The sequence below is a fragment of the Podarcis cretensis genome (genome assembly GCF_951804945.1).
Source record: "Podarcis cretensis genome assembly, chromosome: 18".
NCBI classification, from domain to species: Eukaryota; Metazoa; Chordata; class Lepidosauria; order Squamata; family Lacertidae; genus Podarcis; species Podarcis cretensis.
This window is the reverse complement of record NC_137188.1, coordinates 7,964,170-7,988,772: the sequence shown is the minus strand read 5'-3', so window position 1 is coordinate 7,988,772 and position 24,603 is coordinate 7,964,170. Positions and strand designations below refer to the sequence as shown.

Genomic DNA, 24,603 nt, shown 5'->3' with positions numbered 1-24,603 from the left:
CCGCCAACCCCAACTGAACATTTAACCGACAAAAAATGAAACAAGAGGAACCAAAATTAGGGAGGAAAAACACTGCTGTACTTCTAGGGAATTCTGCCATAGAATCCTAAAAGGATAAAAGAAATAGGTGACATTTCTGTGTTCCCGTTACTAATTTTAGGCAAAGGAAAGGCAGCCACCAGCAGCTATTTATAACAAAGCAACAGGGGAAAGTGAGAAGTGAGCGAGGAGATGTGAAAAGTGGCTAACAGGTGCAAGGCCAGTGCGCATGACTTCTGCGCATTGGCTGAACTGTGCGCCCCTTGTGCTCTGGAAAGATATTTGTGCTTTTCCACCAGCCGCATGGGCTGGGGAGGGGAAGGGGGGGGAGGAAAGGGGAGAGGCCATTGCTGCAGTGCTGTATAAATTACAGGCCCACTCGCCTTTTTTTCCTGAATGAAATAGCTGAGCAGAGCAGAGCACAAGATTTAGGGCAGGAGGCCTCCAGTGCTTTTCCTCCGTTCGTTTTCTACATTCCCGCCTCAAGAAGAAGGAAAAAAAAAACAGGAAGAAGATGAAGTACATCATAGGAATTGGAGGGTAGGTTGTTGCGTTTTGTACTTTTGCATGCTCCGGGATTCGAAATGCGCCAATGTGCTTTACGCCTTGGACAAAAGCCAAGTTTGCAAACAGAAGTTAGGTTCAAGAAGCCCATGAAAACCTCCAGGCTCTGTAATAATAATAATAATAATTTTTAAAAAAGGAATTTGGACAGATGTAGTGATGTTTTCAAAAGTATTACCCGTTCTTTCTCAGTGTTTATGTATGAAATGATGAGATGAGGAGTCAACTAACCATGGCCTAAAAATGGGATTTGGAAGCCTAAAAGAGGGAATCTTGAATAGCCAATTAAAAGGCATCACTTTAATTTTTATTCTACTATTTCATAAAACCCCAAAGCATCGCTTTGAATAATGGGAGATGTAATAATGTAATGGGGTGGGAAGGAGGGTGAGAAGGCGCCTGGTGTAACCTGCAGGAAAAGAAAACTATTGAAAGAATTCCTGTTGCAATGCGCGGAATGAAATTGCGGGGGGACATCTGTCTATGTCCTTCCCTAAATTTGCTTTCGCGTGAGTATTTTGGATAGATCTGGAGCCTGGCCGAGACACTGAGATATTAATTCCCCACCACCAACACCTCCATTAATAGGCAACAATCCAGGCAGTGCCTGCAACCCTAATACTTTCGTTAACAGCATTTAGAAAACCTTGCAGAGCAGGAATAGTAATGATATATGCTGCCCTATTTTGTTTTTGTTTTTTTAAATCATATTTATTAACATTTTTAAAACTGCAAAAGGAAAAGAAAGAATTAAACAAAGCAAAACAATACAATACAAAAACAAAAACACCACACAACACCAACCCCCCAAACATTACATTAACAAAACCAAACAAACGCAATTTAAAAAAACAGCTAATAAGTTCAGTATCTTAACTTTCATTTACTTGTTTCAACGACCTCCTCACACCTCCCTTTTTGTATTCCACTTTAATCAACTGTTTCAGCAATTCCTTTCCACCTTCCTCTGTTTTCTGTCCTGTAATTTATCTTAACATATTCTAACCTTATTTTTCCCTTTAATATATAATTGTCTTAACATATTTTAACTTATGCTGTCCTATTTTGTATGCCAATAACCTTATTACGGTGCATGATTGAGAAGTACCGCTTTGTATTAATTGGGGTGCTTTCGGCCAACACGAGCTTTGAGATTGTTAAAGTCTATGGGATGTAGGAGGTCCCGCTTTCAAATCCCCTCCACTCTGGCAAACCTTAAGAATCCCAGAATTGCAGATTTGGAAGGGACCCCGAGGGTCATCCAGTCCAACCCGCTACAATGCCATAGCTGCCAACTTTTCCCCTTTTTTAAGGGAAATTCCCTTATTCCGAATAGGATTCCTCGCAAGAAAAGGGAAACGTTGACAGCTATGTACAATGCAGGAATCTCAACCCGCAGCCCTGGCAGGGCTGTTGCAAGGATAAAAACAGTGGGGGTGGGAGATGAGATATAAAATATCATGATTATTATTTTAATGGATTTACACAAGGTGGTTCCAGGAAGTGTTTTCATCTGAAGGTGTGTTGCGACGGATGCTTGCTTTCCTAATTTACCAGATTCCCCCCCAGAAAGGATAAAATCTGGACTGAATTAGGGATGCAGCCTGGCATTTTGAAATAATAATGATACTAATGGGGAGGGGGAGGACGAACTTGCAGGCAGGAAGGTGCACCAATTCCACAATAAATGTCAAAATGTGGATTATTGGGGGGGGGGGCATGTACTTTTTTAAAAAAGCACAGCCATTTCCTTCTGTTTCAAAGCCAAGCCAAAAATGCTTTCAGAGCCTGCAAGACCCCCTTTGCCCAACCATAGGTTGAGCTTCCTTAAACCCATTATTACTGTGCAATGCCTATTAGATGCTATTATTATTATTATTATTATTATTAATAATAATAATAATAATAATATACTGCCCTATACCCGGAGGTCTCAGGGCGATTCACGGAAAAGATCAACATAAAAACCACAATATAATTAATTAATTAATTAATTAATTAATTAATAATAATCTACTGCCCTATACCCAGAGGTCTAAGGGCGGTTCACAGAAAAGATCAACCTAAAAACCACAATATAAATAATCAAAATAAAAACAGCAACCCAATAACATGCTATATATTTGATAGCATGGTATTACTTCAATTTGAGTTCCCCGGGAGCTTCCTTTTAATTCACAGCATTCATTTTAGGAGGGCGGGTGGGCAAAAAATAAAATAAAGAGCAGCCATGAGTCGCTTGCTCCAGGATCTTACAAAAGGGTTGTTGTTTTTTAGTGAGCGTAGCAAACCCACCGCCAGATCTTAAGTTATTATAATTTATTATAATAATAAATTCTTGTTGTTATGGGAGCCGGCTAGGATGGGAACCGTCTTGAGGGGAGGGGAGCCAAAAAAAAAGCAGAATATCTAGTTACTAGCGGCTTACTCCGGAGTAAATGGAGAGGGAGCTGTAGCCTCTTGCAGTTATAAAGGCAAAAAGCAGAGAAGTCTCTGCCCCAAACAGTTTATAATCAGGAATACTGAGAGTGCATAAAGCCAGGAAAAATTGGTAGAAACCCAAAATTGCTTTTGCCCCCTCCAGCCCTCTAGGATATTTTCTTTTCTTTTTCTTTTTTGAATAATATTTATTAAGTTTTAACAAAAGAAAAAGAGTTATGAAACAATAGACAGTGAACAAAAAACACACATAGAAAAATACAAAAAACAGATTTTCACATAAAAGAAATAAAAAATAAAAATCCCTCTTTCTGGTATCTTGCCATTCATTTACTTATTTTCATGACTTCCTCACACCTTCCTTTTTTGTATTCCATTTAAAAATTTGTTCAGCAAATTCATAGCATCTTAGTTTAACCTTAATTATTTCTCCTCACATATTCTAACTTTAAAATTTCATCCAATACTAATCCATTCTTGCATATTCTTATTTTACCTTATTGCTAGAACCACTTTGTTTCATTCCAGCATCATTAACATTCATAAATTTTACAACGTTTCTGTAAATAAATTTTACAGAATTTAGGATATTTTCTTTCTGATCTCTCACTTTAGGTTTCTCATTAAGTTTCCTCATTAGACTCAGGTTGTTTGTTTGAAAAAATCTAATTTCAATTAGATTTTTTTCATAATCATTGGTGCATTTTAAACACGAATATACTGTTTTAATTCTATCTGTGCATAGTTTGATTTTGATTCCTACCCTCTCCTTTTTTCCTTTCCTTCTCCTACTGCGACGAGGCTACATTTTAATATTTTAATGTTTCAGTATTTTAATGTTATTTTTAAGTTGTAATCATTCAACTTGTTTTTATTATTGCTTGTAAGCCGCTCTGAGCCCGGCCTTGGCTGGGGAGGGCGGGGTATAAATAAAAAAATATTATTATTATTATTATTATTATTATAGTTGTTATTTTTTATGACTGGCTTTTTTCCCACGTTTTTGGACGCTTCTCGTTTTTGCTTTACAAAAATAAATAAATCATACAAATTGGAATAAATATTGGAAATATATTGGAATTAATTTGTAGAGGGCACTAGCGGGGCTGGAACAATATTTAAGATGAAAAATAAATTACGTGACTGTAAAACTTATTTGACATTTACCAAAAGGGTGGAGGGGAGTCCAAGGCTAGGTAGAGCCTAAAAAATATTGTGATATTTTGATTCTTTGTTTCATTTTCTTGATATAATTTGGGGAGGGGATACAAGAACCTATGTAAATGAACTCTATGTATATATATATATATATGTACACTGATATGTTTATGGATATCTTTATTTATGTATTCAGTACCTACATTGATATATTTATTTGCATAATTTGAATAAAAATGTATTGGGGGGGGAAAAATCAAAAAATCTGTAAGCCGCCTTGAGTCCCATCAGGGAAAAAGCATGATAGAAATAACATTATTAGGACTGGTGTTCCATAAATGTCCAGTGGACATCCTTGATGGGAGAAAAATCTTTTTCTACCTCATTTCTTTTTTAAATGTAATTTTCTCCCCCCTCAAGCGAGTAGACCCACTAAACCTGTTTATATCCTTTAATTTCAACGTGAATACAGGACTCCCAGAATAAATATGTCAGGGTATAAGTGAATATACAGAGGCATAGCTGTCAACTTTTTCCCTTTTCTTGTGAGGAATCTTATTCGGAATAAGGAAATTTCCCTTAAAAAGGGGGAAACGTTGACAGCTATGTAGTGAGGCAGTTGATAGGTGGTTTTTGTTTTTTTTAATAATAAAAATACGTATTTCTTTTTTTTTAATAATATTTTATTAAGTTTTCTCAAGAATAAAGACCACAAAGATAACAAAAAAAACAACAACATCAGAGACAGAAAAAGAAAAATTACAATAATCAAAAATCAAAAATTCCACACAAAAAACAAAAAGATAAGAAAAATAAAAATAAAAATCTCTCCTTTCAAATTCTCAACATTCTTTAACTTATTTTCCTGACTTCCTCTCACCTCCCTCCTTGTATTCCATTTTAAATTTAATTCAGCAAATTCATAGCCACTTGTCTTACCCTTAATTATATGTCAAAAAATACGTATTTCTTTTCTTCTGTTTTATTTACTAATCCGTATTAATCTATACAGTATTTAGTAAACAACGAAAAAGAAAATAAATGAGGGGGTGAGAGCTATAAATCATTCCGCTCTCTTTGAAGCAAATATATAGATAGCTCTCTGCTTCTTCCCGCCTTCTCCCGCCCAGCCACCCGCCATATTAATTAACCGACGAGGCGGGGAAGCTTTTATAACCTCGCCCCCCGCCCCGCCCCGCGCGCGCGCGCGAATGCAATCGCCCGGAACCGAAGTCCGTTAATACTGGCGGGAGCCGCGCCAGCCAATAGGAGGACGAGCTTCGAACACGCCATTTCTTGAGGCTCCGCCCCTCTTTTACCATGTTTGGAAAAGACTGCAAGAAAGAGGCGGGAAAAATAATAATAATACTACTGTTGTTTTACATGGGAGTAACCCCCGTTCAGTGCAGTGGGGCTTACTCCTGAGTAAATGTTTTTAAAAAGAAAAGAAAAGAATTTCTCTGTTCCTTTTTTTTGTACTTTTTTTTGCACTTTATTACTAATGTTGCAATACACATAGGAAATTTTGCATATTGATACATATACATTATATTCCTAAATTCACATTTTCACATTTCATTATGTACCAACATTTATCTATTTCGTATTTCTTGCCTCCACCCGTGCATGACTTCCTTGTTATTATTACTTTGTAACTTTAATATTGAGATTGTAATTTTGTATCTTAATAATTAAACATTCAATCTTATTTATCTGCTTAGCTTATTTGCGAAATCAGTCTATCCATATCAATAAATTCTTGCTGTAGCATCTTTTGGTCATGTATGCTTCTAGACATTTCCATTCCTGTTTGAGATTTTGATTAGATTGCATTCTAATTGTTGCCGTCATTTTTGCTAATTCAATCATTTCAAAAAAAATTATATTGCCAATCTTTCAGTGTTGGTACTTCTTCTGTATGTATTGTTTTACATGGAAGTAAACCCCGCTCAGTGCAGTGGGGCTTACTCCTTAGTAAATATCTTTTTTTAAAAAAAAGAAAGAATTTCTCTCTTCCATTGAGAGGTTAATTTGTGTAAAAATAGTTCTTTTAAAACTTTTTTTTATTACAAAGTAAATACATCAGTACCAAACCATACATAAAGAATAATACAAAGGGGGGGAGGGATAAAGAAGAAAAAGAAGGAAAATTGCAAAGAAAAGTAGGCAGTAAAAGAATAAAGAAAAGTATAATATTTCAATACAAGAAATGCTTATTTTACAAAATAATAGCAATATTAGACTTCCATCACTCTCTCAACGCTTCCTTTCACATTTCATATTTTATCTGTATTTCAGTATTATTTTCCGCTTAATAGATAGATATGTATATATCTATGTTTCCCCTTTTCCATTCACAAGGTCATTCTAGACGCATCCAAATTTTTACATTAGAACCTTGTCTTTCTTTCTTTTTTTTTTTAAAAAAATAATTTTTATTAACAGGCCAATCATATCACATTATTTCAGATCACATTAATTCCAAATTATACAGCCAAATTTTTCAATTTTGTTGGGGGTACCCATACATCAAGCTCCGGACGAGAATGCAAACATCACTTCTATTACTGCTTTAATTAAACCGTTCTATCCAGTTCTATCCAGATAGTCTCTTTTTTACTTTCTTCATCTTCTTCTTGTTGTCATATATTCCTTTCTTTGCGATCTCTGATAATCTTCGCAGGCAGGTTAAGAACAGAACCTTGTCTTTCTAAATGGAATGGAAGTGTTTAGGTTTAATGTTGTTTTTTCAAACAAACAAACACATATTTGATGCGATTTTGGCATGTATTTCGTTCTGATTTCGGCTAATAATCATAGCAGGAACGTCTGAGGTCGTCTTATACATGGAACGCTGCAAATAATTATTTCTTAATTTTGGGGTCAAAAAATAGGGGTTCGTCTTATGCATGGGGGCGTCTTATACACGGGAAAATACGATACATGCACATCTACATTGTGCATTTCATAGAATCATAGAATCATAGAGTTGGAAGAGACCACAAGGGCCATTGAGTCCAACCCCCTGCCAAGCAGGAAACACCATCAGAGCACTCCTGACATATGGTTGTCAAGCCTCTGCTTAAAGACCTCCAAAGAAGGAGACTCCACCACACTCCTTGGCAGCAAATTCCACTGTCAAACAGCTCTTACTGTCAGGAAGTTCTTCCTAATGTTTAGGTGGAATCTTCTTTCTTGTAGTTTGGAACCATTGCTCCGTGTCCGCTTCTCTGGAGCAGCAGAAAACAACCTTTCTCCCTCCTCTATGTGACATCCTTTTATATATTTGAACATGGCTATCATATCCCCCCTTAACCTCCTCTTCTCCAGGCTAAACATGCCCAGCTCCCTTAGCCGTTCCTCATAAGGCATCGTTTCCAGGCCTTGGACCATTTTGGTTGCCCTCCTCTGGACACGTTCCAGTTTGTCCGTGTCCTTCTTGAACTGTGGTGCCCAGAACTGGACACAGTACTCCAGGTGAGGTCTGACCAGAGCAGAATACAGTGGCACTATTACTTCCCTTGATCTAGATGCTATGCTCCTATTGATGCAGCCCAGAATTGCATTGGCTTTTTTAGCTGCCGCGTCACACTGTTGGCTCATGTCAAGTTTGTGGTCAACCAAGACTCCTAGATCCTTTTCACATGTACTGCTCTCAAGCCAGGTGTCCCCCATCTTGCATTTGTGCCTCTCATTTTTTTTGCCCAAGTGCAATACTTTAAAGTGCACAAAGAAAACTGGGGACTATGCTCAAAGGTCAAAGTCTTCCTATGCGCGTTGAATTTGCATCCTTGCTCTGTTAACCATTCTCACATTGTCCCACCCCAATTCTGCTTCATGTTTTCTTAATCTAGGGTGACCAATGGTGGCAAAACCACTTTGACCAAAAGACTTACCCAAGCGCTCCCAAACTGTTGCGTTGTCCATCAAGATGACTTCTTCAAGGTAAGCATCACACCCCCTTTGGTTTAATGTTGTTTTTTCAAACAAACAAAGACATATATGATGTGATTTAATGCATAGTCCCAACAACTAAAACTGGTAAGCATTGCTCTGTCGTTACAAAAAAACCCAATTTGTCCGGGGAGGGCATGAAAACCTTAAAAGCATAGATGCTCATTATTTTTGGTCCGGGCCACAACTTTAGGGCTTGTATATACTGTATTTTACCCGTGTATTATTTCCCCCCAAAGTTCAAAATTGGGGGTCGTCTTATACACGGAATGTTGCAATTAATTATTTCTTAATTTTGGGCTCAAAAAATACACACGGGAAAATACGATATATGCACATTCACACCGTGGATTTAAAGTGCATGGCTCCCCCCCCCCCCCAAAAAAAAACTGGGAACTAGCTTGTGACCGGCAAGGATAACTGGGAGAAGGAAACTACAGTTCCCACGATTCCTTGCAGGGGAACCATCCCCTTAACTGCATGGTATGGAGGTGACTGCCTGCAGCGCAGTTCTTAACTGTGTCTACTCAGAAGCAAGTGCTTCTGAATCCAAGGGGGCTTCCTCCTCAAATAGGTTAGGATCATAGCCATTTGTACTGTTTTTACTCCAGGTTAGATAACCTGGGATAGCAATTGCACCCTTGTTTTTGGGATAACCGCTGATGCAGGTTAAAATCCCCCACTTCTCGTATACCCATTGAAACTACAGTCGTACCTTGGAAGCCGAGTGGAATCCGTTCCGGAAGTCCGTTCAACTTCCGAAATGTTCGGAAACCGAACCGCAGCTTCTGATTGGCTGCAGGAAGCTCCTGCAGGTTCGGGTTCCGAATGAACGTTCACAAACTGGAACAATCACTTCCTGGTTTGCGGCATTCAGGAACCAAAACATCCAAGTTCCAGGGCGTTCGGGATCCAAGCTACAACTGTATTCCATTCGTTTTATTCTTTCTATTGTGAATATAATGTAGTGGTTCAAATGCGTTACCTGGTAATGGGCTGGTCCGTGCAGTGTGCTACCAACAGTGGTTGTCCAATTTTCTAACTGTCAAGGACGTTTGCATGCATGCCATACATTGAAAGCACATAAGGTGTGTCCCCCACCCCAAATAACCCTGGTCACTGAAGATTGTTGAGAGTGCTGGGAACTGAAAGGTAGAAATGTACCGTATTTTTCGCTCTATAAGATGCACCAGACCATAAGACGCACCTAGTTTTTGGATGAGGAAAACAAGAAAAAAAATATTCTGAATCCCACCAGCCAGAACAGCAAGAGGGATCGCTGCGCAGTGAAAGCAGCAATCCCTCTTGCTGTTCTGGCTTCTGGGATAGCTGTGCAGCCTGCATTCGCTCCATAAGACGAACACATATTTCACCTTACTTTTTAGGAGGGAAAAAGTGAGTCTTATAGAGCAAAAAATATGGCAAATCTGCAAGGAGTAAACCGCAGTTCCCGCGATTCTTGTATAGCGTGAAGGTGTCTTTCTAGAAACTCCTCGTGTCGCAAAGTTGTGTTCTTGGGGGCATGGATTCGCACTCGGGTCACGTGGGGCCAAACGGGCAGATTGGGCCTCCCTGCCACCCTGTGTGAATTGGGGTGGGGTGTGAACTGTAGAATGCACCCAGATATTCCATATGATTGATAGCGATGAGCCAGGGCTGGGTAGGGATGGGTTCAGGGAAAATACCAGCCACAGAATCGCAGAATTGTAGGGTCACCTACAAGGGTCACCATCTTGTCCACCTCCCTGAGGGGCACATCGCTGAGGGGACCACACACCCCAGTTTTGCCCAAACTCCTAAACCAATATTGCACATTTTAATAAGTTGCTACCTGCCAGCTATATATATATGTTATAATTTTGCATTGAAAATAATATATGTGTGTATATATAGAGAGAGAGATATATATAGATACACACACACAAATATATATATAAATAAATTTTATTTTCAATGCAAAATTATAAAAAAAATTACAAACATTGAATCCAAAATAATACTATACAAACAAGAAAGAAACACAGAACACACACAAAAAGAAAAAGCACACATCTACAAATAAAACCGTATCTTCAGTCTAATCTAGTCATTACATACATATACACGTATTGACTTCCTTCCTTTATTCTAAGACCTCAAAATTTTTACTCTTACTAAATTGTTGTGTCTAATGTAGATTACGTCTATCTTCATACTTTTTTACACCGTTTTTCTTTTTCTTTAACCCTGCAAAACATCGTTCATTACATACGGATATATGCATCCTCCAGAACAGTGGTTTTTTCATATACTCTTTAGCACATCCCCATTCTTTTAATAATTTCTGGTCCGACAGTCCCCTTACGAATGCTATGAGTCTTGCCAGATTTATATATTCACAAAATTTAATTTGCCATTCTTTCATTGGTGGAATTTTTCTCCCTTTCCAATTTTTTTGCTATAAGCATCCTGGCAGCTGTCGTTGCATAAGGGAATACTTTCCTCTCATTGTCAGGAATATCGTTTGTGATTATACCTAAAAGGACTGCCTCCGGTTTTTTACCTGCCAGCTATATAAACCGAGTACCCTCCGGGTATCTACACATGTATACGGACAAACAGGCATATGCTTTGATTTAAAAAACAGCAGAACTGATTTTCTGTTGCAGCTGTTCTTTTGTATATTGTGCAAGAGTTCATCTTGCGTCACAAAATATTTGATTCTGAAGAGCAGGCCAGCATTGGAACTTTAAGAGACCCCAGAGGACAGTTCTCCCCTCCGCAGAAAATTAGTTTAACACCCCACCCCAAATTAGCCATTGTAGCTAATTAAAAGAAATATGCTTTTTTTGGGGGGGGGTCCCCCTTCCACCACCAGAGAAATGCACTTTATGCCCTTTGTAGCCTTATTTTTTCCTTTTGGGGAAAGCCATAACTCACTGGTAGAGCAAAAGGTCCCAGGTTTGATTTGTGGCATATCCCTGCCTGAAATCCTGGAGACTGCACTGAGCTAGGAACATGGATATATGTTCTTGTGTATGCCTACTCTAAGCAAGTTACATTAAGCCCAAATCATTTGTGTTGTTAAGTTGTGGGTCAACATATCAGACAACACAGTGATTCTTCAAACAGCTCTTGTTTATTCACAGGCCAGAACAGAACTGAACTGAAGGGTTCAGCCAGCCTGCTTATATAGAGCTCCAGTACAATGTAACTGTAACAATTTTCTAAAACTATCCAATCACTTTCGATCCCTTATTTGCATAACTATCTACAGTATCCCCCTGCTGGCCCAGGGTGAGAACTTCAGTACATAATGTGTGCTGTCATTTCCTTTCACCAAAATTATTACTGCTCCTTAGAAATGCCCTTCCAGCATTCCTTTAATTTTGTAAAACCTGAATTGCAGTTACACACACACACACACACGAACACACTACTCAGCTGTTAAAAAATATAGTTTTCACCTGTGTACTTCTTCGGGGGTGTTGTTTTACTTCAAAAATGTAGCTTAAACTGGCAAAATTAATTTGCTACAGAGTTTAGAAAGTCTCCCTCCCCATCTTCCCCACTCCATTTCCTCTCTATACCTCATGCACCACATGATTATTTACTCCCAAGTTTCCCCCCAGAATTCCAGTTCAGATATGCGAGAACAAGCAGTTTCATATCTGTGCCGGGTCTGGAGATCACATGTGTGTACCTTACCTCGTGTATATAGGACACTGACACATGCTTGTGTGCACAAGTCACTGCACATGTCTGTGTGGCCGGTGCAATACGGCAGGAGTGGGGAACATTTGAGCTCCTTAGATGTTCTTAGGCAGGCACCCCCAACCTGTGGCCCTCCAGATGTTTTGGCCTACAACTCCCATGATCCCTAGCTAACAGGACCAGTGGTCAGGGATGATGGGAACTGTAGTCCTAAACATCTGGAGGGCTGAAGGTTTGGAGTGCCTGTTCTTAGGCTACAACCCCCACCAGCCTTGATTCTTGGCCATGCTGTCTGCGGTTGGTTGGAGATGCTAAACATCTGGAGTGCCCAAGGTTCACCATCCCTGAATCAGCACAAAATGGGGCACTGCCCCTCCAACCATAATCAGCTCTTATCTATCGGCTTTCTTACTTACCTGCTATTCAGCGGGTGACCCTAGGTCCTCATGTAGGCGAGGCAAATGGAGAAAAAAATAGCAAAAAATGGAGAGCAGCTAGCTTGGGACTAGGGTGGATCGGCGGGGCTGGGGCTTGTGTTGGTATTGTCGTTTGTTCTGCAGCACAGCTGTTTTTGCTAAGTCAGCACCTTTGCCTCCGTTGTGTATGTGTGTATGTGTGTATTTTGCAGTAGTATCCAGGTTGTGATCGGATCGTAGATAAAGCTGATCACCCTGCCTTTGCAGCAATGTTTTATTGGTCACTATATTTCAGCCACAAGATCAAATACAAGTCGGGGAAGACGGATTTAAACAATGGGATGGTAAGAGCGGTGTTCGCTTTAGGATGCAGTAATGTATATTTTCCTAAGTATATATATTTTATTTTTATCACTATAATATTATTAAATAAAGACTTAACAGTAAAATCTGCACCATTCTATAAATACACCTTTAATTTACACACTTTCACACTCTTGAGTTTTTCGTCTTTATTTCTTTACTGACTTTTCTGCATGTCTGTGTGCATATATATATATTTCCCACCTAGTTTTGGCTTCCTTGGATATGGATTCGATGGTGAGCACTGTTCAGGCATGGATTGAGAATCCCGTGAAGTTTGCCCGATCCCATGGAGTGAGTGTTTCCTGTGAATCAAAGCAGCCCAGTTCTGATGATACCCATATACTGATTGTTGAAGGTTTCCTTCTTTACAACTACAGGTAAGATATCTTTGCTTTTTTGTAGTAAAAAAAAGGTAAAGGTAAAGGACCCCTAGCAGTTAAGTCCAGTCGCAAACGACTCTGGGGTTGTGGCGCTCATCTCACTTTACAGGCCGAGGGAGCCAGCGCACAGAAACGCCGTTTACCTTCCCGCCGGAGTGGTACCTATTCATCTACTTGCATTTTGACGTGCTTTTGAACTGCTAGGTTGGCAGGAGCTGGGACCGAGCAACGGGAGCTCACCCTGTTGCGGGGATTCGAACCACCGACCTTCTGATCAGCAAACCCTAGGCTCAGTGCTTTAGACCACAGCGCCACCCGCGTCCACTTTAAAGTATGCAGTTGGTTGCGCCTGTCCTATTGACTCCTGGTGCTGGGCTTTGGATAAGATAATAATAATAATAATAATAATAATAATAATAATAATAATAATAATAATATATTATTTATACCCTGCCCATCTGGCTGGGTTTCCCCAGCCACTCTGTGTCTCTGTTGCAAGAGACCCTAGAAATCGTTGGTGGTGATTATGATGATTTTATTATTTATTAAATTTCAGCACCACCATCCGAAGATCGCAGGGTGGTTTACAATATGAAAATGCAAAAATACACAACATAATAACAAACGAAAACAACAACCCCTGCCCTACCCACAATATTATTATTCACCACAAACAACAGTATGATTTTATGCAACCATGTGGTTTAGGAAAGATCATTTCTCAAGTAATTTTGAACCTTAATTTTTCTCACCTGCAGGCCACTGATTGACTTGTTCGACAAGCGCTATTATCTAGCAGTCCCATACAGTGAATGCAAGTGGAGGAGGAGGTAAGAACAGCCCTCGACTTTAATATTGTGACGCTGAAATTTCATGTCGTAGTCACCTCATTCCTATGACATGATTGCAAGTTGCAGAACTGGAAACCTTCTGAGCTCCACGTCAGGCTAAAAGATTCCTGCACTGCAGAGGATTGGACGAGATAACCCTCGTGGTCCCTTCCACCTCTGATTCTATGATTCAAAAGTCACACTTCTCTGAATTTTGCAGTTCAGTTCTCCAGATTTTTGTACTGTATACAAAAATGCATGTGGAAGGGCAAATGATACACACAAAAACCCACATTACATTAAGGGAAATCATCTTGCAAAATTGTATAGGTTAGACGTAAAGGTAAAGGGACCCCTGATCATTAGGTCCAGTCACGGACGATTCTGGGGTTGCGGTGCTCATCTCGCTTTATTGGCCGAGGGAGCCGGCGTGCAGCTTCTGGGTCATGTGGCCAGCAGGACTAAGCTGCTTCTGGCAAACCAGAGCAGCACACAGAAATGCCGTTTACCTTCCCGCCGGAGTGGTACCTATTTATCTACTTGCACTTTGACGTGCTTTCGAACTGCTAGGTTGGCAGGAGCTGGGACCGAGTAACAGGAGCTCACCCCGTCACTGCGGGGATTCGAACCGCCGACCTTCTGATCGGCAAGCCCTAGGCTCTGTGGTTTAACCCACAGCGCCACCCGCGTCCCTAAGGTTAGACATAACTGCATACAAAAATACGTAGATTAGAAGAAATCAACACTAAAATGCTGGCAAATTTTCATGAGGGCTTTTAAAAAATAAAATCTAAACTGATGTGATGAGGAGAACTGAAGGCTGGGGGGAAATGAGAAATTGAGAGAAACCATCTAACCCTAGTAGTTGCTGATGGCACAGAAGTGCTTACCGACGCTGCTGTACACACCAGATGTGGGAATTCAGTTGTTGTTTAGTCCATTAGTCATGTCCGACTCTTTGTTTTTTTATTTTTTTTTATATATATTTATTAAAATTTTTAAACATAAATGCCGAAATAAAAAACAATGAAACATATATCATAACATATTTTCTTAGCTTCATTGGACTCCCTCACGTCTCCCGCTCCCACTTGCATCATTGTCAATTCTTACCCGCAATTTATCATCTTGTTTACATTCTTATATCCCATTCATTTAAAATATAATCTAATAATCCTCCCAAAGGTTTATGTTTTTTCCTCAATCTCACTTGTCATCCTTATTCCATCTAGTTTAAAAGGTAAAGGTAAAGGTACCCCTGCCCGTATGGGCCAGTCTTGACAGACTCTGGGGTTGTGCGCCCATCTCACTTAAGAGGCCAGGGGCCAGCGCTGTCCGGAGACACTTCCGGGTCACGTGGCCAGCGTGACATCGCTGCTCTGGCGAGCCAGAGTCGCACACGGAAACGCCATTTACCTACCCGCTGGTAAGCGGTCCCTATTTATCTACTTGCACCCGGAGGTGCTTTCGAACTGCTAGGTTGGCAGGCGCTGGGACCGAGCAGTGGGAGCGCACCCCGCCGCAGGGATTCGAACCGCCGACCTTTCAATCGGCAAGTCCTAGGCGCTGAGGCTTTAACCCACAGCGCCACCTGTGCTCAATTATTTATGATCTAGCATCCTTCTTAACATTCAACCAAATTACAATGCTTTTTTAAATAAATCTTAAATTTCTTCCAGTCTTCTTCAACCTTCTCTTCTCCCAGGTCTCGGATTCTGCCGGTCATCTCGGCTAGTTCCATATAGTCTATCAGCTGCATCTGCCACTCTTCCAGTGTGGGTAGATCTTGGATTTTCCAGTGCTTAGCGATAAGTATCCTTGCTGCTGTTGTTGCATACATAAAAAATGTTCGGTCCTTCCTTAACACCTTCTGGCCGACAATACCCAAAAGGAAGGCCTCTGGTTTCTTAGTGAAGGTATACTTAAATACCTTTTTCAGCTCATTATATATCATTTCCCAGAAAGCCCTCACTCTAGGGCAAGTCCACCAGAGGTGAAAGAATGTTCCTTCATTTTCTTTACATTTCCAACATTTATTATCAGACAAATGGTATATTTTGGCAAGTTTAACTGGGGTCATGTACCATCTATATATCATTTTCATTACATTTTCCTTCAAAGCATTACATGCAGTGAAGTTCAACCCAATGGTCCACAACCTTTCCCAGTCCTCAAACATAATGTTGTGCCCAATGTCCTGTGCCCACTTTATCATAGCCGATTTAACCATTTCATCTTGTGTATTCCATTTTAACAGCAAGTTATACATTCTTGAAAGTACCTTAGTCTTAGGCTCTAACAGTTCTGTTTCCAACTTCGATTTCTCCACCTGGAACCCTAACTTTTTGTCATTTTTAAAGACTTCTTTAATCTGAGCGTAGTGTAGCCAGTCTCGCACTTTATCCTTCATTTTCTCCAAACTCTGCAATTTCCAATTGTCTCCATCTTTTTCTAGTATTTCCCAATATTTTGGCCATTTGGCCTCCATATTGGGTCTTTTTCGGGCCTTAGCTTCCAGCGGTGAAAGCCACCTTGGAGTTTTATTTTCCAATAAGTCTTTATATTTTGTCCAGACATTAAACACTGCTTTTCTGACAATATGATTCTTAAAGGCCTTATTGATCTTAACCTTGTCATACCATAAGTATGCATGCCAACCAAAAGCATTGTTAAAACCTTCCAGATCCAGAACGTCAGTGTCCTCGAGAAGTAGCCAGTCTTTTAGCCAGCAGAAAGCTGCGGCCTCATAGTACAACTTTAGGTCTGGCAGGGCAAAGCCCCCTCTTTCTTTCGCATCAGTTAATATCTTAAACTTAATTCTGGGCTTTTTGCCCTGCCAGACAAACTTAGAGATGTCTCTCTGCCACTTCCGGAAGCACTCCGTCTTGTCCACAATCTGTAGTGTTTGAAACAAAAACAACATTTTTGGCAATACATTCATCTTAATAGCAGCAATTCGGCCTAACAAAGAAAGTTTCAATTTTGTCCAACTGTCTAAGTCTCTTTTAATTTCAGACCAACATTTTTCATAGTTATCCTTAAAAAGACTCAGATTTTTTGCTGTTATGTTTACCCCTAGGTACTTTACTTTTTTAACCACAGTTAGTTCTGTCTCTCTCTGAAACCGTTCTGACTCTGTATCTGTCAAATTTTTTCCCAGCACCTTAGTTTTCTGTTTGTTTAATTTGAATCCCGCCACCCGACCAAAGTCTTGAATCAATTGTAACACTCTTTTCGTACTAGATTCTGGCTCCTGCAGGGTCAAAACTAGGTCATCTGCAAAAGCTTTAAGTTTGTATTGTTTCGCTCCGACCTGGATTCCTTCCACCAACCGGTCCCCTCTGATCATGTTCAAGAGCACCTCCAGAACCGAAATAAATAGCAGAGGGGAAATGGGGCAGCCTTGTCGTGTTCCTTTTTCAAAAAATCTTATCCCTTTCCTCCTTTGATCTCAATGTTATCAAACAGTCTCTGGGCTTCTCTTTCTTTACAAGTCTTCCAAGCCTGGAGGCTGATACGATTTTAAAGTCCTTTTCCTCTAAATTCCAAAACTTGGAAAACTCTTTAGTCAGGAACTCAGCTAAGTTGCCTTCTTCCACTTCTGGTATCGACCTTATCCTAAGGTTGCTCTCCCGGTTCCGCAGTTCTATCATGGAGAGGTAGGTCTGGTGTTCACCTACTTGTTTGCTGAGTGGTCTTACCTCTTGTTCCAAATTTCCCAGTCTTTGGCTAGTATCCTCAGCCAATTTCCGATTTTCTGCCGTGGCCTCCGTCAGTTCTCCAATTGCTTGTACGTTCTGTGATACTTGTCCAGTTAATCTATTTAAACATTCTGTGTTTTGATCAATTTTAGCTATTTGCTCATCAGCTTTCTTATCCAGAGATTCTACTCTCTTGTCCAAAGATTCCAGTTTTTCGTAGATTTTCTCTAAAATAGAAGCAGTTGCTCCTGAGGCCATATCTTCCAGTTGTAATTGCTCAGTTTCTCCCTCCCCTGCTTGTGGCCGAGAAGCAGCTTCTTCTTCTGAAGGCAGAGTAGGTACAGATGATCTGCGTGCCTGAGAGGCTGCGGTTAAAGTTGTTAAAGTTGTTTGTCTAGTTTTTGGTTCCTTTTTTCTTGCGCCACTCATTCCAGAGTTATCTAAAAGTCAAGGTCAAGCTGAGTTGTTCCCATGAGAAAACAACAGCCCAGATGGTAACAGTCAAACAGGAGGCCAGGAAAGGAAAGTAAAATAATGTCACTGCTGTAAATCCTGAATCCTCTAGGGGGAGCTTAAAATGTCTTTAGGGAAAAGATCAATTCTGGTAAAATTACTAAAATCAAGTTTAAAGTGCAGGAACCTTCAATAGCAGGTTTTAAGCAGAGTTAGTATTAACAGCCACATTGTTTCAAACAGTGCAAACTGGTATTTCAAATGATGCTTCAAAGTAGCAAGTCCAAACTCCCTCAGAATGTTGCAATTTTTAATTCAAAGTAACCAAATCTGCAGACTGACAGCTCAGTCACTCAGGCAGCTCCAGAACCTGGGTTTCTTACTCAAATTATATTTCCGATAGAAGAAAGGTATCACGATGCAAGTAAAGAACATAAAATCAAATGCTTAAAGTCCTTATTTTGCTTACAAGAAAGTTCAGCGGTTGCTCAGATCGATTAGGTTAAAAATTCTTTCTTTGCCTCCACTCCTCCAGCTCTTTGCTTTGAAGTTCAGTGACAGCGGAAGATGGACTTCCTGTTTTACGTCGCTCCGCTTTCAGCCAAATTCAATAATTTTTAGTCTCAAATTTTGTAAAGTCCTCTTTACTCACGGATTGTTGCTTTTCCAAATCAGAAGTTTCAGGAAAAGAGGTCAGCGCTCACCGGCAGCAGCAGCGCGGCTTCACTCCGTAGCTTGCGAAACGACCCACAGCGCCGCTACCCCCTTCCCGCTCCGGAGCCCCTTACGGGGTTCCTTCAACGTTTCAGGGGTTGCTTCTGGCGCCCGCCGGGTCCCGAGACCACAGGCTTTTGCTGCCTGTGGGTTTCCGACGTGGGTCTCCGCTTCGCCGTAGCGGACGACCCGTTTCCCACGGAGCTTCCTCTTCACAGAAGGAAGAGGACCGCCATTGCCGTTCGCGCCGCCTCCGGAAGTCCCATGTCCAACTCTTTGAGGTCCCAGCTGTGGGCTGGTCCATCGTCCCACAAACCATGTGGGGGCCGGACTATATATTTTGGGGGGAATGAACGAATTCCTATGCCCCACAAATAATCCAGAGGTGCATTTTAAATAAAACAACACATTATACTCATGTAAAAACACGCTGATTCCCAGACCGTTTGTGGGCCGGATTGAGAAGGCGATTGGGCTGGATCTGGCCCATGGGCCTTAGGTTGCCTACCCCTGGTATAGCTTAACAAATTCCTTTTCTGTTTGCAGTACACGTAAATACACAGTACCGGACCCACCTGGTCTCTTCGATGGCCACGTATGGCCCATGTATCTTAAGCACAGGAAGGAAATGGAGGCTAACGAAGTGGATGTTGGTAAGAGTCAACTTGCAATCGCTTGAATCTGACTTAGAAAGAACTCTTGGAGTGTCGTGCAAGTGTTTGCGTGTGATAATTTTTTTAAAATGTGCTTAGAGCAGAGCTTTCCAAACCTCTCACGTTGCTGGCACCATTTTTAAGACATGCATTGTTTCACGACAAAGTACCGTATTTTTGCTCTATAAGACTCACTTTTTCCATCCTAAAAAGTAAGGGGAAATGTGTGTGCGTCTTATGGAAGGAATTCAGGCTGCGCAGCTACCCCAGAAGCCAGAACAGCAAGAGGGATTGCTGCTTTCACTGCGCAGCGATCCCTCTTGGTGATCTGGCTTCTGAGATTCAGATTATTTTTTTTTCTTGTTTTCCTCCTCCAAAAACTAGGTGCGTCTTGTGGTCTGGTGCGTCTTATAGAGCGAAAAACACGGTGATTCAGTTTTACTAGCAAACCAGAGGTCAAACTAACCCCTTTTCAGCCCTGGGAGGAGCACAGGGGGCGTTCGCGCAACATACCTACGCGCTGCGGCCAACACACTAAATCTGCTGCGGTGCACAGTTTGGAAAGCCCTGTTTGGGGAATCTTTGGCCCTCCCATTGTTCCTAAACATCCCGTCAACCCCAGAAATGGTCAACGGTCAAGTCTTAATGGGAGTTGTAGTCCAACATGGGGCTTATCCGCACCTCCACTTTCCCCTGGGAAAACCCGTGCTTTAGTGCTGAATCGGAACAAAAGGCAGCCGGTTTTCCCATGGATTGCTTTTTGTTCCAATTTAGCATGGAAGAGAGTGCTTTTTTTGGGGGGGGAGTGGCTGGGGAAAAGCAAAACCGCTCAGATCCATGCCTAGAAAATGCAGTGTAAGTGGAGAACTACCCGGAGCCATGTTTTCTAGGCAGAAGTGTGTACAGCCCATCCGGAGGGCTAGAGGTTCCCCACTCCTGAGCTAGGTGATGAAATTTTTTCTTTTAGTTTTGCTCAGTCGTCTCTTCAGTTTATATTCTGCCCTTCTTCCCAAAGGCATTTTGAACGCACCAGTAAAATGTTAAAAAATAGTTAAACAATCAAATTCTCTCAGCCAATAATTTCAGGGTTGCTTATTTTGTATGCTTGCTAATATTATAATAATAAATAATAATAATTTATTATTTATACCCCGCCCATCTGGCTGGGTTTCCCCAGCCACTCTGGGCGGCTTCCAACAGAACACTAAAATACAATAACCTATTAAACATTAAAAGCTTCTCTAAAGAGGGCTGCCTTCAGATGTCATATAAAAGTTTGGTAGTTATTTTTGTCTTTGACATCTGGTGGGAGGGCGTTCCACAGGGCAGGTGCCACTACCGAGAAGGCCCTCTGCCTGGTTCCCTGTAACTTGGCTTCTTGTAGCGAGGGAACCGCCAGAAGGCCCTCGGCCTTAATTAATTCATTTTTAAAGTTTGATTATAGATAATAAAATCACCTCTGTCTCCTTTGTCACCTTGTGAGGGTGTTAGCCCTAAGAACGAACCAGATACAGTGGTGCCTCGCAAGACGAAAAGAATCCGTTCCGCGGTTTTTTCGTCTTGCAAAGCAAGCCCATTAGCGGCTTAGCGGATTAGCGCTATTAGCGGCTTTTAGCGGCTTAGCGGATAAGCGGCTTAGCGGCTTAGAAAAAGGGGGGGGGAGTCAGAAAAACTTGCAAGACATTTTCGTCTTGCGAAGCAAGCCCATAGGGAAATTCGTCTTGCGAAGCACCTCCAAAACGAAAAACCCTTTCGTCTAGTGGGTTTTTCGTCTTGCGAGGCATTCATCTTGCGGGGCACCACTGTAGTACTTTGAATAAGTAAATATCTTTTCCCACAATACTGCACTGTTGAGCCGCCCTTTTATAAGCACTTGTGCCAGCTCCAGATCTGCAGGGATCCTTCTCCCTCATTGAGTCTACCTCCTCACTCAAATTACCGCCTGCTTGCTGCCAAAAATCCACTGAGCCAGCAGGACAGTGGTGTGTTCAGCTCCTCTTTATTTTGGCAAGAGCGAGAGTCTGGTGAATAAGCAAGTAATCCTCACTGGATTCAGTGGATCATACTCACTTGCTTGGCAAGATTGCAGCATTATACATTTTGCGAGCCTGACTCTAGCGGGTTAGATCTCTTAAGGTAAAGGTAAAGGGACCCCTGACCATTAGGTCCAGTCGTGGCCGACTCTGGGGTTGCGGCGCTCATCTCGCTTTACTGGCCGAGGGAGCCGGCATACAGCTTCCGGGTCATGTGGCCAGCAGGACTAAGCCGCTTCTGGTGAACCAGAGCAGCACATGGAAACACCATTTACCTTCCTGCCGGAGCGGTACCTATTTATCTACTTGCACTTTGACGTGCTTTCAAACTGCTAGGTTGGCAGGAGCAGGGACCGAGCAACGGGAGCTCACCCCATCATTGCGGGGATTCGAACCGCCAACCTTCTGATTGGCAAGTCCAAGGCTCTGTGGTTTAACCCACAGCGCCACCCGCGTCCATGCAAAACTGTTGTGTTGATTTATTTACTGGCATCCCTGCATGTGAAATTCACAACTGCCTGTTCTTCTTTTCAGTTTATCTGGATGGGCTGAAGTCCAGAGACGATCTTTACATGGAAGTCTTTAAAGAAATACAGAACAAGCTTTTGAATCACTCATAGGTGAATATACTGCTGGATGAAAGGGGAGGAGGTTATTTTCTACCTTGCTCTTTGTATCTTCCTCATAATACTTTGGGTATTAATTGCCTTATGTTTGCTTTTCAGGATCTGTGGGAAGCTGGAAGATCTATGTATAAATCTGATGTAAATACTATTTTGGATATTTACTGAAACATGTTAAGCGAACATGCCTTCCTTGGCACTGCCCTTTGGAAAATAACTTTATGTATATAATTGAAAAAATAAGGTAGTTCATTTACAACTCAACCACGGGCAGTTGTTGTTTTTTATGTACTTATTTTATATTCCATTGGCTTAAACGTGTATGTTTTAAAAACACATTTTTATAATGGAAGTCTGTAAAATACCACTGGTTTTACGCCTGTAGCTTTGTGTCAGTAATAAGCTTCTGTTTAACTGCTTGTGCAAGAACACACAGCATACTCAATAAAGAAACATTTGAACGTTTGGTCTCTCGTTTTGCTTTACGGAACGTCATCAGGACAGGACAAAAATTCAGAGAAGGCTACCAGATCTCTAGGGACAACAATTGTCTAAAATCTTAGAGAGCCGCAGTGTAGACAAACCTGAGCAAAAGAACCCACCTGTGTTCCTTAAAAAAAATATTATTTGGTTTTACAAATAATATATAGAATTATAACAATACAATACAAAATACAAACCCATATTTAGAGATTTTTCCAAATCTCTGGACTTCCCACCTTCCCTTCCATGGCTTCTATTGCTATCCTTTTCAACAGCATATTATTTCATAATCCATGTTTTATGTCTCTCCATTTTGTCCATAATATTTGCTACATTACAAGTGTTATTGCGATCCTGCTAGTGTTTTCATCTACTTACAGTGGTTCCCTTGGATAAGTTATACAGTTTTTTCCCATTCTTTATTGAAGCTTTGGTCTTCTTGGTTTCCTGAGCTTTCCGTTTCGGCATAGTCCAACAGCTTAATTTGTCATTTCTCTCTGGTATGGACTTTATCTTATTTCCACCTCTGGGCTAGCAGCATCCGCAATCCACCTTCGTTCCTATTTGCATCAGTATTCAGAACTAGGAGGACTGGAACCTTATTTTAAGGGTGAGTTCAGTAGCACCTGCTTTGGCTGCAAAAGGACCTGGGTTCCAGTTTAAAGGATGAAGTACCAGGTGATGGCGAAAGCCTTCTCTTCCTGAGACCCTGGTGGCGCTGTAGGTTAAACCACAGAGCCTAGGACTTGCTGATTAGAAGGTCGGCGGTTCGAATCCCCGCAAGGACGGGCTGAGCTCCCGTTGCTCAGTCCCTGATCCTGCCAACCTAGCAGTTCGAAAGCACTCCAGTGCAAGTAGATAAATAGGTACCACTCCGGCGGGAAGGTAAACAGTATTTCCATGCACTGCTTTGGTTTCGCCAGAATCGGCTTAGTCCTGCTGGCCACATGACCCGGAAGTTGTATGCCGGCTCCCTCGGCCAATAAAGCGAGATGAGCGCCGCAACCCCAGAGTCGGCCACGACTGGACCTAATGGTCAGGGGTCCCTTTACATTTTGTATAGTTTTATTATGTTTTTATATATGTTGGAAGCCGCTGAGAGTTGTTGGGGCAACCCAGTCATATGGGGGGGTATAAATAATATATATATATTATTATGGAGTAGGACGTTCCTATTTTCAGAAATATTGGAGTGTATGCTCTCCTGATTGCTGGTACACACCGGTGCTGGGGGGTTTCCCCCCTTGGTGGAATGAGTAGCAAATAGCAAGACAATCGCGTGTTCTTAAGGAAGTAGCACAGGGGGGGCTGAGTCACAGCACTCAGCAGGGAACGAGCGCCAGGGAATCTGATACACCTCCCCCCCCCCCGGTGGTACTGACTGACCTTTTATATGCTCACACATTTGGAAGCGGGCTTGGAAATGTCGCGGAAAATCTCAACCATGTGCTAAAGGGAAGTTGTCAGCTGCTAGGGGGGTCAGAAGGACTTGGGAACAGATGTCCGGGGGGGCGTCTCAGCAGGAGGAGCAGGTGAGGTGTCCCATCTGTCCCCCCACTCAAGGAAGAAAACCCCAAACGCAGCAGAACCGGCTTGCCCACATTCTGAAATAAAGCAAGCGATACGAATTGCCATCTATGGGGCACCCCCTTAGGGCCATTATGCACGATTCTAAAATTACCCAACTGAACCACTGCTTTGGTTCATCGTCGGGTATCAAGGGAACACAGTAGGAGCCTTTCCTTCCATGGGCATAGCCAGGATTTATGTTTATGGGGTGGGGGGGCGAGGCACCCACCTGTCTTCATCCTCCATATGGGCTCCACCTAGCAGATCCGGAATGAAATGTCTCCACGCCACTTAGAATCATAGAATCATAGAGTTGGAAGAGACCACAAGGGCCATCGAGTCCAACCCCCTGCCAAGCAGGAAACACCATCAGAGCACTCCTGACATATGGTTGCCAAGCCTCTGCTTAAAGACCTCCAAAGAAGGAGACTCCACCACACTCCTTGGCAGCAAATTCCACTGTCAAACAGCTCTTACTGTCAGGAAGTTCTTCCTAATGTTTAGGTGGAATCTTTTTTCTTGTAGTTTGGAACCA

At 41.6% G+C, this 24,603-nt stretch overlaps 1 protein-coding gene across 1 annotated transcript; it reads left to right on the top strand.

The window, feature by feature from the left end:
• Positions 1 to 393: 393 nt before the first annotated feature.
• Positions 394 to 22,482, top strand: LOC307207208 (nicotinamide riboside kinase 2-like). Its single transcript, XM_079961010.1, has 8 exons — positions 394 to 579; positions 8,055 to 8,145; positions 12,559 to 12,607; positions 12,835 to 13,006; positions 13,768 to 13,839; positions 19,254 to 19,360; positions 21,928 to 22,013; positions 22,119 to 22,482. Exons 1-7 carry the CDS (start codon positions 554 to 556, stop codon positions 22,011 to 22,013), a joined length of 603 nt encoding a protein of 200 aa, XP_079817136.1. The 5' UTR covers positions 394 to 553; the 3' UTR covers positions 22,119 to 22,482.
• The last annotated feature ends 2,121 nt before the right edge of the window (positions 22,483 to 24,603 follow it).

Bases quoted from the DNA above. Each gene is read 5' to 3' on its own strand.
- LOC307207208 (XM_079961010.1), top strand. From the start codon at position 554: ATGAAGTACATCATAGGAATTGGAGG. The intron at 12,608-12,834 runs GTAAGAGCGGTG...TTTCCCACCTAG, and splicing joins CGGATTTAAACAATGGGATG to TTTTGGCTTCCTTGGATATG. The intron at 13,840-19,253 runs GTAAGAACAGCC...TTCTGTTTGCAG, and splicing joins GAATGCAAGTGGAGGAGGAG to TACACGTAAATACACAGTAC.